General features: G+C 46.9%; 1 protein-coding gene across 1 annotated transcript; it reads left to right on the top strand.

Annotated features, from left to right (window-relative positions):
• The first annotated feature begins 2,599 nt into the window (after positions 1 to 2,599).
• SOX18 (SRY-box transcription factor 18) lies at positions 2,600 to 15,490 on the top strand. The gene is made up of 2 exons (XM_087888992.1): positions 2,600 to 3,385; positions 10,352 to 15,490. The coding sequence occupies exons 1-2, from the start codon at positions 2,848 to 2,850 to the stop codon at positions 11,236 to 11,238; spliced, it is 1,425 nt and encodes a 474-aa protein (XP_087745118.1). The 5' UTR covers positions 2,600 to 2,847; the 3' UTR covers positions 11,239 to 15,490.
• The last annotated feature ends 2,318 nt before the right edge of the window (positions 15,491 to 17,808 follow it).

Genomic DNA, 17,808 nt, shown 5'->3' with positions numbered 1-17,808 from the left:
GTCACGAAATGTAGTTGTAAGTCGAGGACGACCTGTGTATACAGTAGCTTGTCGTGCCCATTTTGATGAGGGTGTGGCTTTCTCCTTGGCAGATCCTTGATTAAGCTGATGTTTACTGCTTGTTTCTCTGGGGTTAATCCCTGCTTATCTTGCGTTGATTTGCTGGAGAGGAAGTTTTGGGGGCTTCTTAAAGATCAGAAGTCAAACAAGAGTTAGAGACTGACTGACTGACAGGGAGATCGGTCAAGGACTACCTCAGTTCAGTATTTTGGTTCTCCCATCAGTCACAACCCCACACCTATTCAGAACAGAATAGAATAATGGAAGGTACCTTAGAGGTCTTCTAGTCCAACCCCCTGCTTAAGCAGGAAGCCCTCTACCATTTCAGGAGAACGGTTGTCCAGTCTTTTCTTAAAAACCTCCAGTCTCGAGGAAATGTTGAATCTCCAGGACTAAGAAAAGAGCCTTGGTGGCGCAGCAGACTAAAGTGCTGTTAAGTAGCACCAGCTGCCTGCAATTACTGCAAGTTCAAATCTCACCAGGCTCAAGGTTGACTCAGCCTTCCATCCTTTCGAGGTAGGTAAAATGAGGACCTGGATTGTGGGGGCAATAAGCTGACTTTGTTTAAAAAAGAACACCACTTAGGGGGGCCCGAAAGCCCTATTAAGCAGGTATATACAAAAGTATGAAGGCTATTGCTTAATGCATTGTAAGCCGCCCTGAGTCTCTGGAGAAGGGTGGCATATAAATCGAACCAATAAATAAATAAATAAATAAATAAATAAATAAATAAATAAATAAATAAATAAATAAACAAACAAACAAACAAACAAGAGCCCTCCATGAATATCCGCAGCCCCCTTTGGCAGGCACCCCAACTCCGTGAACATCACAATCTCATGGCAATCAACTCCACCAGTTTACCACCCATGAAATCTTCCACAGGACAATTTTTCTTTCAAATCGCTCCTCCACCCCATGTGCAAACTGGGACGCGCCCCCCCCCTCTCCTTCTGCTGGTTTTCTTCTTTTCTTTTCTTTTCTCTTTTTCCTTCTTTCTCCCTAAGGGGCTTCGAATCCAACCCCCTGCCCAGCGCAAACATCCCCTTTCAAAAAAAAAAAGCATTCCCAGCAATGCCACTGCAAGGCAGCCTCTGAAAAAGGTTTCGGTCATTTCTGTAGGTTTCGGAGGGAAGAAAGTGGAGCGGCTGGCAGGAAAGGGATAGCAAAGCTTGCTAAAAAAATGTTGGCAGGGGGAAAGGGAAAAGAAGAAAGAGAGATGAAGGGAGGGAGGGAGGGAGGGAGGGAGGAAGGAAGATGATTTGGATGGATGGATGGATAAAAGGAAGGGAGAGAAAAAGAGGGAGAAAGAAAAAAGAAAAAAGGAAGGAGAAAAAGGAAGGAAGGCAGGGAGGCAGGGAGGAAGGTGATTTTGATGTGGAAAGAAGCAAGCAAAAAAAGGAAGGAAGGAAAGAGAGGTGAAGGTAAGTAGGAAGCAAGGAAATGGGAAGAAGGAAGGAAGGAAGGAAGGAAAGAGAGAGAGAGAAAGAAAGAAAGAAAGAAACAAACAAACAAAAAGAAAGAAAGGCTAATTTTGATGTGGAAGGAAGGAAGCAAAAAAGGAAGGAAGGAAGGAAAGAGGAGAAGGTAGATAGGTAGGTAGGAAGGTAGGAAGGAAGGAAGGAAGGAAGGAGAAGGTAGGTAGGAAGGTAGGAAGGAAGGAAGGAGAAGGTAGGTAGGAAGGTAGAAGGAAGGAAGGAGAGAAGAAGGTAGGTAGGAAGGAAGGAAGGAAGGAAAGAAGGAAAGAAAGAGAGGGGAAGGTAGGAAGGAAGGAAAGAGAGGAGAAGGTAGGTAGGTAGGAAGGAAGGAAGGAAGGAAAGAAGGAAAGAAAGAGAGGGGAAGGTAGGAAGGAAGGAAAGAGAGGAGAAGGTAGGTAGGTAGGAAGGAAGGAAGGAAGGAAAGAAGGAAAGAAAGAGAGGGGAAGGTAGGAAGGAAGGAAAGAGAGGAGAAGGTAGGTAGGACAGAAAGAAGGAAGAAAAGAAGGAAGGAAAGAGAGGAGAAGGTAGGTAGGTAGGTAGGTAGGAAGGAAGGAAAGAAGGAAAGAAAGAGAGGAGAAGGTAGGAAGGAAGGAAGGAAAGAAAGAGAGGAGAAGGTAGGAAAGAAGGAAGGAAGGAAGACACTTCGCGCCCCCCCTCCCTGGCGCTCTTTGAAGCAACCCCCCGCCCCCCCACTCCAAGCAGCTGTCCAGCCACGGCGTCCAGGCGCGATCTCGCAGGCTGCTCTCGGGGCCCCCCTCCCCTCCCGCGCTCGTTACAAGCGGATTTGAGCCGCTTCTGCCGCCGCTACAGCAGCCGACGAAAGGGTGGGGGGGGGTCGAGGAAGAGAGGCCGTTTCCCACCCCGCCCCGCCCATTTCCTTGGAAAAAAACAAAAGGAAACAGAGCCGGAGCGCTTTTCCAATCCCGGACGCCCCTTCTAGCCCCCCCCTCCCCCCCACACCCCTCCCTCCTCCTCCTCTTCTGCGCGCCCCTCTCCCCGTTTCTCCTCCCTCCTCCCCCGCCCGCCCCCTCTTCCCCCCCTCCCCGCCGCCCGAAGCCTTTATAACGTGGCCCCTCGACGGCCAGCATCCTTCCAGCCCGCTGGTCCTCCCTTCGGCCGGAGGACAGAACCGCCTCCCCCCCTCCGCCCAGAGAAGGGACCGCGCCCACCCGCCTCCGATCGCCCAGCCGCTCTCTCGCTCGCTCTTCTCCCGGCTCGTCCGTCCGTCCGTCCGTCCGTCCGCCCCGCCGGTTTTCCCGCCTCTCGGCTCGGCCTCGCGGCTCGACCCCCAGAGCTCCGTCCAGCTGGAATGAATAGATCTGAGCGCCCTTTCCGTGCAGAGGAGATCCCGCAAGCCCGAGGCGACTTTTCATGGGGAGCCGTCGCGGCTGCCGCAGCCACCGCCGCCCCAGCCGCGCCTGATCCGGGGCTCGCTTACCCGACGCCGCCGCGCCACAGCCGGCCCGTCGCCCCCAGCCGATCGCCAAGCCCCGAAGCCGGCTTCGGATTCTGCCCCGGCGCCGCTCAGCCCGGAGGATCAGCCCTCTTGGCTCCCGCCGCCTCCGCCTCCGCCTCCTCTTCCTCGGCGGCGCCCGGCAGCCCCGCGCCCAGCCCCGACGACGCCGCGGCGGCGGCAGCAGCAGCAGCAACCTCTGCCGGCTATGGCTACGGAGGCGTCCCGGGCAAGAGCAGCAGCGGCGGCGGCGGCGGCGGAGGAGGAGGCACCGGCGAGGATTCGCGCATCCGCCGCCCGATGAACGCCTTCATGGTCTGGGCCAAGGACGAGAGGAAGCGGCTGGCCCAGCAGAACCCGGACCTGCACAACGCCGTGCTCAGCAAGATGCTCGGTAAGGGCGGGCGGGCGGCGGGGGTCCCTTGCCCCACTCCCTCCCTCCCTCCCTCCACCCGTGACACGCGAACACGCAGGGAGTCCTCTTCCCGCGGCCCTCTTGGCACACGCGCGCGTTGGTACGCACGCGCACGCAGACCGGGCTCCCCACTCCACACACACACACACACACACACCCGTGACACACAAACACGCAGGCACACACGCACTCGCGGGATGGCGTCGGGGGTCTTCTTCCTACTCCCCGTTTGTTACACACACACAGAGAGACCGGACTCCCCACTCCTCCCGTGACACCCAAACACGCACTCGTGGAACGGTGTCGGACGGTCCTCTTCCCACTTCCCCCTCACCCCCGTGACCCGCGAACACGCAGGCAGGTGGTCAAGGGAGGTCCTCTTCCCGCGGCCGTCTTGGTACACACGCGCACACAGACCGGGCTCCCCACTCCACGCACACACCCGTGACACACAAACACGCAGGCACACAAGCACTCGCGGGATGGTGTCGGGCGTCCTCTTCCCACTGCCCGTTTGTTACACGCGCGCGCGCGCACGCACACACACACAGACCGGATTCCCCAGTCCTCCCGTGACACACAAACACGCAGGCACACACGCACTCGCAGGACGGCGTTGGGGAAGGGGGTTCTTTTCCAACTCCCTCCCTCATGACCCGCAAACACGCAGGCAGGTGGTCAAGGGAGGTCCTCTTCCCACGGCCCTCTTGGCACACACGCATTGACACGCGCATGCACACACACACACAGACCGGATTCCCCACTCCTCCCGTGACACCCAAGCAGGCAGGCATACACGCAATCGCGGAATGGCGTTGGGGCGTCCTCTTCCCACTCCCCGTTTATTACACGCACGAACGCACACATTCACACACAGACCAGACTCCCCACTCCTCCCGTGACACACAAACAGGCACACACGCACTCGAGGGATGGTGTTGGAGGGTCCTCTTCCCACTCCCCACTCCCCTCGTGACTCGCGAACACGCAGGCAGGCGCTCACGGGAGGTCTCTCGCGGTCCTCTTGGCACATTGACACGCGCGTGTACGTACCCACAGACCGGACTCTCCCCCCCCCCCCCGTGACACCCAAACACGCAGGCACACACGGACGGCATTGAGGGTTCTGAGGAAACCCACTTCCCCTTGTTAGGCTTGTTAGACGCCCACACATACAGATGAGACAGACCGGATTCCCCACTCCTCCCCTGACATACAAACACGCAGGCACACACTCACGTGTGGGGGTGGGGGGTCTTCTTCCAACTGCCCTCTTGGCACACACGCATTGACACACACACACACACACACACACACACAAATGGGACACACACAGACCGGACTCCCCACTTCCACACTCCACAGAGAGAGAGATAACTATATAGACACTAGATCAGAGGCCTTCAAACTTGGCCGCTTTAAGACTTGTGGACTTCAACTCCCAGAATTCTCCAGCCAGCTGCTAGCTAGAGAATTCTGGGAGTTGAAGTCCACAAGTTTTAAAGCGGCCAAATTTGAACGCCTCTGTGCTAGATACAGAGAGAGACGTGGGGACTCCCCTTCCCATTCTTTCCCTTGATATATTCACACATATACACATCCTCAGATGGGTTTCTCCCACAAGGGGCCTGGTGGCTCAGCAGACTGAAAGCATTGTGATTAACACCAGCTGTCTGCAATTACTGTAAGTTCGAATCTCCCCAGGCTCAGGTTGACTCAGCCTTCCATCCTTTCTAAGGTAGGTAAATTGAGGACCCAGTTTGTGGGGGCAATAAGCTGACTTTGTATAAATATACAAAAGTATGAAGGCTATTGCTTAACGCACTGTAAGCCGCCCTGAGTCTCCGGAGAAGGGCGGCATATAAATCAAATTTTTTAAAAAGGGGGGGGCACATGGACACACACACACACACAGAGAGAGGTGGCTCAGTGGCTAAGACACTGAGCTTGTCGATCAGCAAGGTCGGCAGTTCGAATCCCTAGTACAGGTCTTCTGCGTGAGCAGCGGGTTGGACTAAATGACCTCCAAGGTCCCTTCCAAGACTGTTAAATTTATCCAGCTGAGGCTCCCCACTCCCTTGTTATACACAACACACACACACACATAACTGGGCTCACCTTCCTACTCCCTCCCCCCTCTCTCATACACACATAGAGCCCGATTTGTCTCTAACACCTTGCAAACAAGCCTCTGTGGAACTCCCGGCCACCAGGTTCCGAAAATCCAAGAGGGCGAAAATTCCAAGGGAGGGCGTGCAATTCTGGGGTCCATCCCAAGGGGAGCTGAGCTGTGGTCTTCTGAGTCCCTTGGTCTATCTTTAAAAAGCCCACTTCGCTTGCTAACCACATTGGCGGGATCCCAAAAATGGGGGGTGGGGGTGTTAGCATGCTTAAGGGGGAACACAAATTGGCTGCAGGAATTTGGGAGTGGTGGTGGTGGGGAGTCCGCAAGTCTTAAAAGTTGCCAAGCTTCAGAAGCATTGCCCAAAGGAGACGATTTGGGCTGATTTCCCCAACTTTTAATCAAGTGTGTTTGTAGGAGTACAGAATGGGAAATATGGAAATAACCCTGAAGGTTATCTAGACCCACCCTCTGCCACTTAGGGTTAACCCAGCATTTCCGATTAACGGAGGAATTTTATCCCGGCTGAGTCTGATCCAAGATGCGAGCAAGATCAGATCTGGGTATAGATGGAGCCCAAGCACATCTCAGCATTTTATTATTCTGAGCTCAATCTATTTAGGAACATTTTGCATCCTTCTTATAATAATTTAGGGAATCAATTGAGACTGGACAGAAGAGATTTTAAACCTCTGAGGTCTACTTTAATTGACCTTTTGAATGATTTTAAACATCCAAAATCCGTTGGATGTTTTTTTTAAAAAAATAACTGCATTATTGGGGTGATTAGATGACCGCTAAGGTGATTTCCAACCCTATGAACCAGCACATCTGGAAACAGTGGCCAAATATTTGATGCTTAATAAAGTAGCAAATAATTAGGATTCAAGTACTAATAAAGGAGAATATTTGTAGCTCAGGGTTGAAATGAGAGGTCCTGTGATGCTCTCTGAGCTTGATTTCTTGCAGACATCTCATTACCCAACTAGATAACTTCATCAGTACTCTAATATTTGTGTCTTGAGGGAAAATTATGGAAGCCTTGCTTTGGTACTCAGGAGTGTTTCGTATCTGGAGGCAAAACAGTTGCTGTGTTCACACAATGCTCTTGGTTGAACCTACGCTCTGTGTTCACACAGCATATTGGATCATAAACTAACCAAGCGGGGAGATTTCATATAACACGTTAAGCCACAGCAGGGAAATACGTGGTGAGGTTAAGTCTAATCAAGCTTTGTATGTTGCAATAATTACAGCAAAAAGGTCTTTAACTGGCCAGGTTAAGCATAGTGTGAGTTAAAACAGTATTGAATTGTCTATTGATTGAGACTATTTATATGTAATAATAATAATAGCCTGTTTCCCCCAAAATAAGACATCCCCTGATAATAAGCCCAATCGGGCTTTTGAGTGCATGGCAATAAGGCCAAGCACTTATTTCAGGGTTCAAAAAAATATAAAATAGGGTCTTATTTTCGGGGAAACACTGTAATAATAATAATAATAACAACAACAATAACAACAACAACAACAATAATAATAATCTCTTTTATTCATTAAACATGAAACTCAGTCAACTGAACATTTAAAAATGTGTCACAAATACGATTGACTGGTGCTAATGGTTGATACTGCCAGCGTCCCAGGTATCAACCAAGTACCTTCTTAAGATGTACGATGTTCCGAGTAGCGCAGTTTTTTGCAGTTCCGTTGGTGTTATTGCAGGAAGCTGTAATTTCTTGATGTATTATTATTATTATTATTATTATTATTATTATTATTATTATTATTATTATTATTATTATTTAATCTTTAGTGAGATTCACAGCCTTTGAGGCTGGTTAATAGCTCAGCAGCTCGAGTCCTAACCAAGGACCTAGGAACTGTTAAGGTATCGTTGTATTATTATTATTATTATTATTATTATTATTATTATTATTATTATTATTAAACACCCTCAAACAAAACTTCTACCTGTCCTTGGGAAGGACTCGATTGGAGGGTAAAAAGGCCAAACCAGTCTAAACATCTGATTGACTGAGTGCCGAACCATAATTTATTAAATGTTGATACTGCCTGAATATCAACAATTCTATTATTTATCTGTTTATATGCTCCATTCTGGATTGGGTATCATTTCTCCCAGTCTTCAACAAATGGACTATATTTGCGCTTTCGAAGAAAAATAGAATTTTTCTTCCTGTCCTAGAAAATTTATTTAATCAAATTTAATCAAAATGACTTTTTCAAAGAAAGTCTATCTGTCTATCATTGATAGATAGATAGATAGATAGATAGATAGATAGATAGATAGATAGATAGATAGATAGATAGATAGATAGATAGATCTGTTTTTCTTTTCCTGCCCTTAAGGTGTCTTTTGAGACTGCAGGAGATCATAGAAAGATCACCAAAATTATTAATAGCTCTTGATAGCTGGATCCTCCTGGGTTTTACTTCTTCCAGGTTGCTGGCTGTTAACTATCTTGTGGCCATGAGTTTCACAGTTTAATATCTCAGTGTGAAGAGCAGCGAAATCACCCATGATTCAGTGTTCTTGGACAATCCGGGGTGCACATATTCTCCGTTCCCCATGCTATAAATAATTTTATCCATGTTTTCATCCCTTTTCTTCCACTCTCTCTTTATGGAACCGATTGTGGGAAAGCGTCATTTCTAAACAGGATCTGCATTGTAGCCACTTTAGACAACGTAATTTGGCTTTCGCTATTAAGCAAGGCAATATGGAAAATGAATTTAAGAGCTTTTTTTTTTAACAAAGAAATATTTTTACGCTCCAATGTTTATTGTCTCCGAGCCATTCCTTGTTCTTTAAATGCTTGTAGTGAAGCATTGTAGTGAAATTAACTCGCTGTCAAGTATCTTATTTTTTTCCCTCTCTCTCTCTTTAAAGTGGAACTTGGCTCACTTATAGGGTTTGAAAAATGTCCAAATTGCAGTCTCACAGTTTCTGGAAAATGTTCCCTAAACAACGCACCCTTTGATGTTAGTGAGTCACAATTTGGAAGTTGTGCACCTTTAAAAAACCAGTTGTCCGTTCCAGAATCCGCTAACCCTCTGACTGACTTCACAAGTTACGTGATACAAGCATAATTTTTTTTTTTTTTTTTGAATGCAATATATTGGGATGATGGAATAAGGACACCGTTTTTCTTTTTTTAAAAAAAATTAACTTATTTGTTTCCAGTCTGTCTTATTTTTTTTTACAAATAACTCAAGAAGGCAGACATATCCAGCACAACTTCCTCCTCCTATTTTCTCCACAATAACAATTCTTGAGATGGATTGGGCTGAGAAAGAAGGACCGGTCCATAGTCATCCAAGCCAGCTCTCTTGCCTAAGGCAGAACTAGAACTCACTGTCTCCTGGCAGTTGGTCCAAAGTCGCCCAACTGGCTCGCATGCATAAGGTGGGACTAGAACTCACGCTCTCTTGGTGATAGGACCAAAGTCATCCAGCTTTAAGGCAGAACTAGAACTCACCGCCTCCTGGCAGTTGGTCCAAAGTCGCCCAACTGGCTTGCGTGCATAAGTCCCTCGGGAGTTGGGCGGCTAATAAATAAATAAGGTGGGACTAGAACTCACGGTCTCTTGGTGAGAGGGCCAAAGTCATCCAGCCAGCTTCCATGCCTAAGACGGGACTAGAACTCACTGTTGCCTTTTTTTTTTTTCCTCGTCTGGTGCCTTAACCGCTAGACCAAACTGCCTCTCTTTATGCATCCTTATTGGAAAACTAACAGATGGTCTTTTAAAAGACATCTCCATATCTAAATTCAAGTTGCAGCAAGTGTTCTTAGGAATTGTGTGCAGGTCTCAAACTATTATCGTACCTTAAAGACGGAGAGAGAGAGAGAGATTCAGTTGGAGACGCTCAGGGATCACAGTGAACTCCGTGCATCTAAATTAGAACCGGATTGCAATCTCTAAGAGAATTGGTAGGATCCCAAGAACAGAACAGAACAGAACAGAACAGAACAGAACAGAACAGAATATTGGAAAGAAGAATAGAATAGAGTAGAGTAGAGTAGAATAGAATAGAGTAGAATAGAGTAGTTGCTAAGAGGCTCCCAAAATCATTTTGCTATTACAGATAGTCCTCGACTTATGGACCACAATTGAACCCCAAATTTCTGTGGTGAAGCGAAACATTTGTTGAGTTTTGCCCCATTTTACGACCTTTCTTGCCACCGTCGTTAAGTAAATTACTGCAGTTGTTAAGTGAGTAACACAGCTGTTAAGTGAATCTGGTTTCCCCGTGGACTTTGCTTTTCAGAAGGTCACAAAAGGGGATCACATGAATACAGGACACTATAACCGTCATAAGTATCAGCCAGTTGCCTAGCAGCCTAATTTTGTTCAGATGACCAGGGGGATGCTGCGACGGTCGCTAAGTGTGAAAAACGGTCACAAGTCACTTTTTTCCAGTGCCGTTGTAACTTGAAACGGTCACGCAGGAGGCCTTATACCATTTCGGACAAATGGTTCTTGAAAACCTCTGGTGATGGCGCACCTCCAACTTCTGGAGGCAAGCATTTCATTTATTAGTGGTTCTCAGAGTCAGGAAATTTCTCCTTAGTTGTAGGTTGTTACTCTCCTTGATTAGTTTCCATCCATTGCTTCTTGTCCTGCCCTCAGGTGCTTTGGAAAATAGCTTGACTCCCTCTTCTTTGTGGCAGCCCCTCAAATATTGGACCACTGCTATCATGTCACCCCTAGTCCTTCTCTTCATTAGACCTACCCCATTCCTGCAACTGTTCGTCGTATCTTTTATCATGCCCTCTCTTTTCTCTTTCGGACCCCCAGGCCAGGCATGGAAAGCGCTGAGCACCACCGACAAGCGCCCCTTCGTGGAGGAGGCCGAGATGCTCAGGATCCAGCATTTGCAGGACCACCCCAATTACAAGTACCGACCCCGCCGGAAGAAGCAGGCCAAGAAAATCAAGAGGATGGAACCAAGCATCCTTCTCCACAACCTGCCCCAGCCCTGCGGCGAGAATTTTGCCATGGGCCACCGCAGCGCCGCCGGAGGTGGCGGCGGCATCGGCCACTCCCAGCCTCCGCCACTGAACCACTTCCGAGAACTGCGCTCGATGGGGTCAGAGATGGAGAACTACGGCCTGCCGACCCCGGAGATGTCCCCTCTGGATGTTCTAGAACAGGCGGAGCCGGCCTTTTTCCCGCCGCACATGCAGGACGACTGCAACGTGATGTCCTTTCGCGGGTATCACCACCCTCCTCCTCCTCCTCCTCCTCCACCGCCGATGGAGTTTTCCCCGGAAAAAAACCTGGGGAGGAACATGGTCATGGGGTACCCCCCCAACCCGCCCTCCCACCTGGCCGAAGCCATGAGGACTCCCCACCACCCGTCTGGGATGTACTACAACCAGATCTGTGCCGCCGGAGCTCCCAACGGGCTGTCGGCCCACCTGGGCCAGCTCTCTCCTCCTCCCGAATCGCACCAACTGGATGGCGTGGAGCACTTGAACCCGAACGAGCTGTGGACAGAAGTGGACCGCAACGAGTTTGACCAGTATTTGAATATGAGCAGGACTCGTCCGGATCCTTCCGGCTTCGCCTACCATGTTTCTATGTCCAAAGTGACTCCCCGGAGCTGTGAGGACAACAGCCTCATCTCAGCCTTGTCCGATGCGAGTAGCGCTGTTTATTACAGCGCCTGTATCACTGGGTAAACGTTGCATTAAGGGAGAGGTTTGGGGCACCTCCACAAGCCGGGGGAACCGTCGTCTCCTCTTCTCAAGGATGCTGGGAAATTCGAGCGGGAGGGACGTGCTCCGGACGGTCCCCGTTCGGTTTCCCAGGATTCCTCGGGGAAAGCTAGGACAGTGAACCCGGTATTAATTGGAGAGGAGATTGTGATGCAGGTGTATAAGTAGTCCTCGAGTTACAACCACTTATTTAGCGACCGTCCCAATGGCACTGAAAAAAAAGCGACTGGTCCTCGCACTTATGACCTTTCCAGCATCACGTAATCGCTTGGCAAGTGGCACGTGTTTACGATGTTGGCAGGGTCCCACCTGACCACCGTTTGCAACCTTCCCTGCTGGCTTCTGACAACACAGTCAATGGGGGAAGTCGGATTTGTTTAATGACCATCCGATTCACTTAACAACTGCAGTGATTCACAACTGCTGGGGCAAAAAAAAAGGCCGTAAAATCGGGTGTGGCTCGCTTAACTGCGGCCTTGTTTAACAACAATGGAAATCTTGGTCTCCATTGTGGTTTGTAAGTCGAGGATTACCTGTGTCCGTAGGAAGTGGTTAAGACACAAAGCAGGCCATGGAGATGCTAATGCTTTACTCCAAAGAGGAAAAGGTGAGTTTGCTCTTTGCATGGGTGTGAGGCTTTGAGCCATGGAGAAGGAGACGGGGCTCAGCTTGCCTGTCGAGTAGCTGAGGAGTAAAGTTCCTACAAGGAGCTCGGAACAAATTTTGTACAGAAAATATCTCACAGTTTTAAAACCGCTTGAGCTCAACTCTAAAGAAGCAGAGAAAGGGCCTTCTCATACTTTAAATTCAAACCTTTAAATACCTTCGAGACTTCGAAATAAAAGATGGACTTCGTATTGGCATCTGTAGTAACTACAGATGTAGTAATATTGTGATATGTAGTAATTCCAGGCTCTACACCCCATCGCCTTCCAATAAGATCATGGATGGCAAGCTAACTTCCTTGCCATGTAATATGTCAATCTCCTCTTGGTCTCCTTTCCACAGTGGCTGCAAAGATCAAAGCAAACTCAGTACGGCTCGCTCACATTGGAGCCGCCGCCTGCTCTTTTTTACGTTACAGTAGTCCTCAACTTAGGACCACGATGGAGCCCAAAAGTTCAGTTGCTAAGGGAGAAATTCGCTAAGTGAGTTTTGCCCACATTTTACAACTTTTCTTGCCACATAAGTGAATCCCTGAAGTTGCTAAATTGGTAAAACCGTTGTCACTTCAAATGGTCACTAAACGAATCGTAAGTTGAGGACTACATATACCTGTACACCCGACAGGCAGGAAACTTCTCCTCTCCAAGGAAAGTAGAACGTGCCCCATAGCTATCGTAGTCCGCCCCATAAGTGCCTCCCAACCCTCTACCCCAACCTGCATCAGGTTGCCCCAAACCTCTCTTTTGATCTGTGAACCCTGCAATATTTTAGACTATCTCATTAATGGCATTGCTTTCTTTTTTTAAAACAAACAAACAAGGCTGAAGAATTGATATACTGTATTGCTGTGTAGCACAAGGAGATGGTTCAAAACAGAAGGAAAATGCAATTTTAAGGTGCTATATATTCTGGACGGGGGTACCTGTCGCTGGGTTTTTTCAGGTAAAGGTAGGGAAGGAATTCAGGCAACTACTTATTGAGGCTAATGATAAATAATATTCATTGACACCAGAGTTTCTGAATCTTGGCAACTGTAAAACATATGGACTTCAACTCCCAGAATTCCCCAGCCCAGCATTGAATTCTGGGAGTTGAAGTCCACACGTCTTAAAAGTTGCCACGGTCTGGAAACCTCATTTACACAATTCAGTATTAGAGCAAACGGTATCGTTTGAATTCCTTCCCCACTATGCAGAAGGTATCCCGGTATGAAATTACCTGCGCCAGTCCCTCCTCGGCCCATAATTGGAAAAGGTTTGTTTTCAAGGATTTTAACCCTGGTTTCTAAATCGAGATAAAACCCCAGCCCGTTTTGCCTCCAAAGATAAGATTCAGTAAAAGGGCTTAGATTTTGAAACGGCGATACTTGGATCTGAGCAATATCCACGGAGTTGGGCCATTGGTGAAATCTGCGTGGCAGTTTGCAAAAGGCTGCATTTCCAAAATTCTGGGTTATTCTCCTGCAGGGAATCAACAGTGAAAAATGCGAAGCCTGTGCTGCATTGCTGGAATGCGTGATTTCTTGCGATGAATGCATTCATCGTTGGGATCCATAAGGCTGGACATCGGAGGGAATAAAACAAGAGAGGAATGTAGCCGGAGGTGATTAAAAGAGTGAAGAAGGGGAAGTGTTGGAAAAGTTGAAAGGAAAGGCAAGAGGCTCTTTGGATTAGGCCCATTTGCTTGGCTCTTAATCCATGGAAATTTAGAATGAAGGGACATACGAAGGTCATCTAGTCCAGCCCTATGCAACAGGAAGGAAATGCATTGATTTTAATCCCTTCCAAGTGGCTTCTCGCTTTTTTCCTCCCCTGGAGTGCAATTCTAAGCAGGTGTAGAATTTATTCCACAGATTTTTGCTATTTATAGGTGAAAATCCCACTTAAATGACATTGGCGCAAGAGATTTGGTGGGTGGGTAAACTGAGGGCAGGTCTCTTCGTCTGCAAAGCTTCAGCCGTGTGGATTTTGAACCCTTGGCTAATTGCCAAGCGTGTGTGTATGTGTATGGGCACATATTTGGAGCTGATGTTTTAAAGCAATGTTTCTCCATTGTAGCAACTTGGAAGATATGTGGACTTCAACTCCCAGAATTCCCTAGCCGGCTATGACTGGCTGGGGAATTCTGGGAGATGAAGTCCACGCATCTTCCAGTTGAAAAATGTTGCCTTAAATCCTATTTAAAGCCGGACAGATATTTTTTTTTTACTCTTAGCCTTACAACTTCTTTTTTTTTTTAATTTGATTTATATGCCGCCCTTCTCCGGAGACTCAGGGCGGCTTACAATGCATTAAGCAATAGCTTTCATACTATTGTATATTTTATACAAAGTCAGCTTATTGCCCCCACAAACTGGGTCCTCATTTTACCTACCTTAGAAAGGATGGAAGGCTGAGTCAACCTTGAGCCTGGTGAGATTCGAACTTACAGTAATTGCAGAAAGCTGGTGTTGATCACAATGCTATCAGTCTGCTGAGCCACCAGGCTCATTTTCCCTGCAAAGTGTGAGCTAGACAATAAATGTGAGCATTCTGTGTGTAAAGCCCCCTCCCCACCACACACACACACAAGCGTCTTCAAATCCTCCTTACACAGGGTGTAATCGTGGTCCAAGATGGAACTAAACCCCCGTTTTGAACATTAACCGAAAAACTGCACCACAACTGAACGATGCGAGTGTTAAAATCCAGATCAACAAGCCTTTTTCAATGTTACAGAGGGACCGGGATTATTTCAGGGTGCCCCTTACCACTTATTTCCCACCGTATCAGAGCATTCTCTTTGGTTTGGACAAATCTATATTTTTTACTAAGCTTTTTTTTTTATAAAAAAAAATTATCTATCTATAAATAATATTTAAGTTGTTCAGGCATTTTATACTACGTCTTCTCTCTCTCTTTCTCTCTCGTAATCGATCAAAGGATAATCACAGTATTGAAAAGCACCTATGTAGCAAATAACGGGGCTCATCGGAAGAAGAAACAGCTCTTAAACTGCATCAGGGGGGTTTCGAAACCTCTGGAATTTGGGGTTCACGGGGGGGGGGATTTGCAGCTGCCCTCCGAACTTCCCAGCGAGCGTATCGAACGATCTCACTTGTGTAAATTGACCTACAGCATCGCAGGGACACATGTTGGAGCATCGGACTGAATCCAGCGCCTTGTTTCGCTGCCTGGTTAATTATTAGAACATATTTTCCTAATTGCATGACTCTCATGTGCTTGTTAGGCGAACACATGTTCCGGTTTCCCCCAACCGATGTTGCCCCCAAGTGTTTCCAGATTTCTTTCTGGCAGCCGATCCGTGTTTCGTCTCCGCGTTGGCTTTGTGGGAATCTCTCCCGCCAAGAGACCCTGTCAAAGATACGAAAGGACTGGCACTTCAAACCCAGGGGATGGTTTTATATATATATATATATATTTAATATATATATATACATATTAATGGGCTGATGTTCGGCATGGCAAGTTTGGGATATGTTGGCTTGGAGAAAGGGTCTGTTTCAGCATGGAAAAACTCGAATAAAACACCGTGATATTCTTTTCTCATATCATGTCTGGGTGTGTGGATTTTTTGGGGGGTTTAACGCAACGGCTTGTGCAAATGCTTTTGACTTTACTAGGTTTTTCTCAGAGGTGGGTGGTAGGGGTGGGTGGGATCTGTTCTGCCCCCCCTCCCCCTCCAAAAGGAGGTTCTGCACAGCTTGGGGGGGGGGTCTCCAGGAACTGATCAGTTGGGTTGGGGGACAAATACGGCCGCTTGCTTGAATGCGTGCGTGTTGTGTGTTTTCTTTCTAACATGATGCAGAAATTCGGATGACGTCAAAGAACCTGGTTTTAAGCCAAGCGTGTGTGTGCGCTCACCATCGCAACATTTTGTGTTTAATTTTATAATGGGGGGTGGGCTGCAGAATACAATAATAGAGTTGGAAGAGACCTTGGAGGTCTTCTAGTCCAGCCCCCTGCTTAGGCAGGAAACCCTACACCACTTCAGACAAATGGTTATCCAATGTCTTCTTAAAAGCTTCCAGTGTTGGAGCATTCACAAGTTCTGGAGGCAAGTAGTTCCACTGATTAATTGTTCTCACTGTCAGGAAATTTCTCCTTAGTTCTAAATTGCTTCTCTCCTTGATTAGTTTCCACCCATTGCTTCTTGTCCTACCCAGAAAGCCTGACTGTATTTCTAAATCAAGGCTGGGGTGTTTTGGCGTTATTTATTTTTTGCAAAAGTCCTTGTAGCATCCTTGGGAATAATGCACAGGTAGTTCTCGACTTACGACCTCAATGGGGATCCGAATTCCCATTGCTAAGCAAGGCAGTTCAATCAGAAGAGAGTTGGAAAGGAACCCTGGAGGTCTTCTAGTCCAACCCCCTGCTCAAGCTGGAGACCCTTTATACCAGGAGTCTCCAACCTTGGGCAACTTTAAGCCTGGCGGACTTCAATTCCAAGAATTCTGGAAGTTGGAAGTCCGCCAGGCTTAAAGTTGCCAAGGTTGGAGACCCCTGCTCTTTACCATTTCAGATCGTGGTTAAGTGAGTCACGTCTGATTTTAGATCTTTGCCGACGGTTGTTAAGCGAGACGCATGGTCGTTCAGCGAATCTGGCTCCTCCCATTGACTTTGCTTGTCAGGCGCTGGCTGGGAAGGTGGCAGTCACGTGACCCCAGATTGCTGCAATCGTTGTAAAATACATGCCAGTTGTCAAGCACCCCAAATTTCGATCGTGCGATTGTAAGGATGCTGCCAGGGTTGTAAGTGCAAGGACTGGCTCTAAGTTGCTTTTTTTTCCCAGTCCTGATATTGAACAGAAATAGTTGCAATTCGAGGACTACCTATATCACTATTAATTGATCGCTAAAGAAATATCCTGAAAGGGGAGTTTCTTTACCTATCAAGTGTTTATTCTTATAAATCTGGTTTATATCCACTTTATAAATGCAAGATTTAAATAAAGAAGCCGCCGTCTTCTGTGCAATTTACAAAAACACCCCTCAAAGGAAGTAGAGTTGCCAGATGTCCACTATTTGAGCGGACAGTCCGCTTTTTTCACATTATGTTCACTATTTTTTTTTCACAAAACAGTGGACATTTTTTTTATTCAAAAGCTTTATGATGAAATGGTACGTAATCTAAAGCTGTACAGTCTAAGAGAATAAGGATAGGAGAATCGCGTTTTGTCTTTTTTTTCGTAAGTTAGAATGAGACAAAGATCCAATATCCATTGAACTCGATTCTCCGAAAAAATTAATGATGAGATTAAAATAAAAATCTATTATAAAATTATGTACAGTTCACATTTTTAAAATGTATTCTAGCTTGTGTCGACTGACCTAAAATGGCGTGTTAAAATATTTGTAAGAAAATATATAATTTAATTGTAATTTTTTAAAAAAAATTTTACTACTTAACCCCCCCCCCGCTTGTCCGCTATTTTTTGGAAGCAGACCTGACAACCCTAAAAGGAAGACGTTTTTAACGCCAACCATCCGAAAAGGAATGTCATCAAAACAGGAACTTAGATGTGGAGGGAAGTTGTGTGAAGTCATAGAATGTCTCTCAAGGCAGATCTCTTCTCCTTTTTTTCCCCCTTCCTTTCCTTTAGCAAAGCAGATTGCATTAATTTTCAAGAGAAAATGACTTTTTTTGTCTTTTTTTTAATAGCATTTTTTTTTTACAGAAAGTACAAATTAAAATATCTGCTTCAGTGCCAAAAACCAGATTCTTTGTTGGCTGGTAGAATATTGAAAACATCTTCTGATCCTTCCTTCCTTCCTTCCTTCCTTCCTTCCTTCCTTCCTTCCTTCCTTCCTTCCTTCCTTCTTTCCTTCCTCTTTCTTTTCCATCTTTTTTCTTTCTGCCTTTTTTCTTT

The sequence above is a fragment of the Pantherophis guttatus genome, chromosome 3, assembly GCF_059756535.1.
Source record: "Pantherophis guttatus breed Tessera chromosome 3, ASM5975653v1, whole genome shotgun sequence".
Classification (NCBI taxonomy): Eukaryota; Metazoa; Chordata; class Lepidosauria; order Squamata; family Colubridae; genus Pantherophis; species Pantherophis guttatus.
The sequence above is the reverse complement of the archived record's forward strand: the minus strand, read 5'-3'. Positions and strand labels throughout refer to the sequence as shown.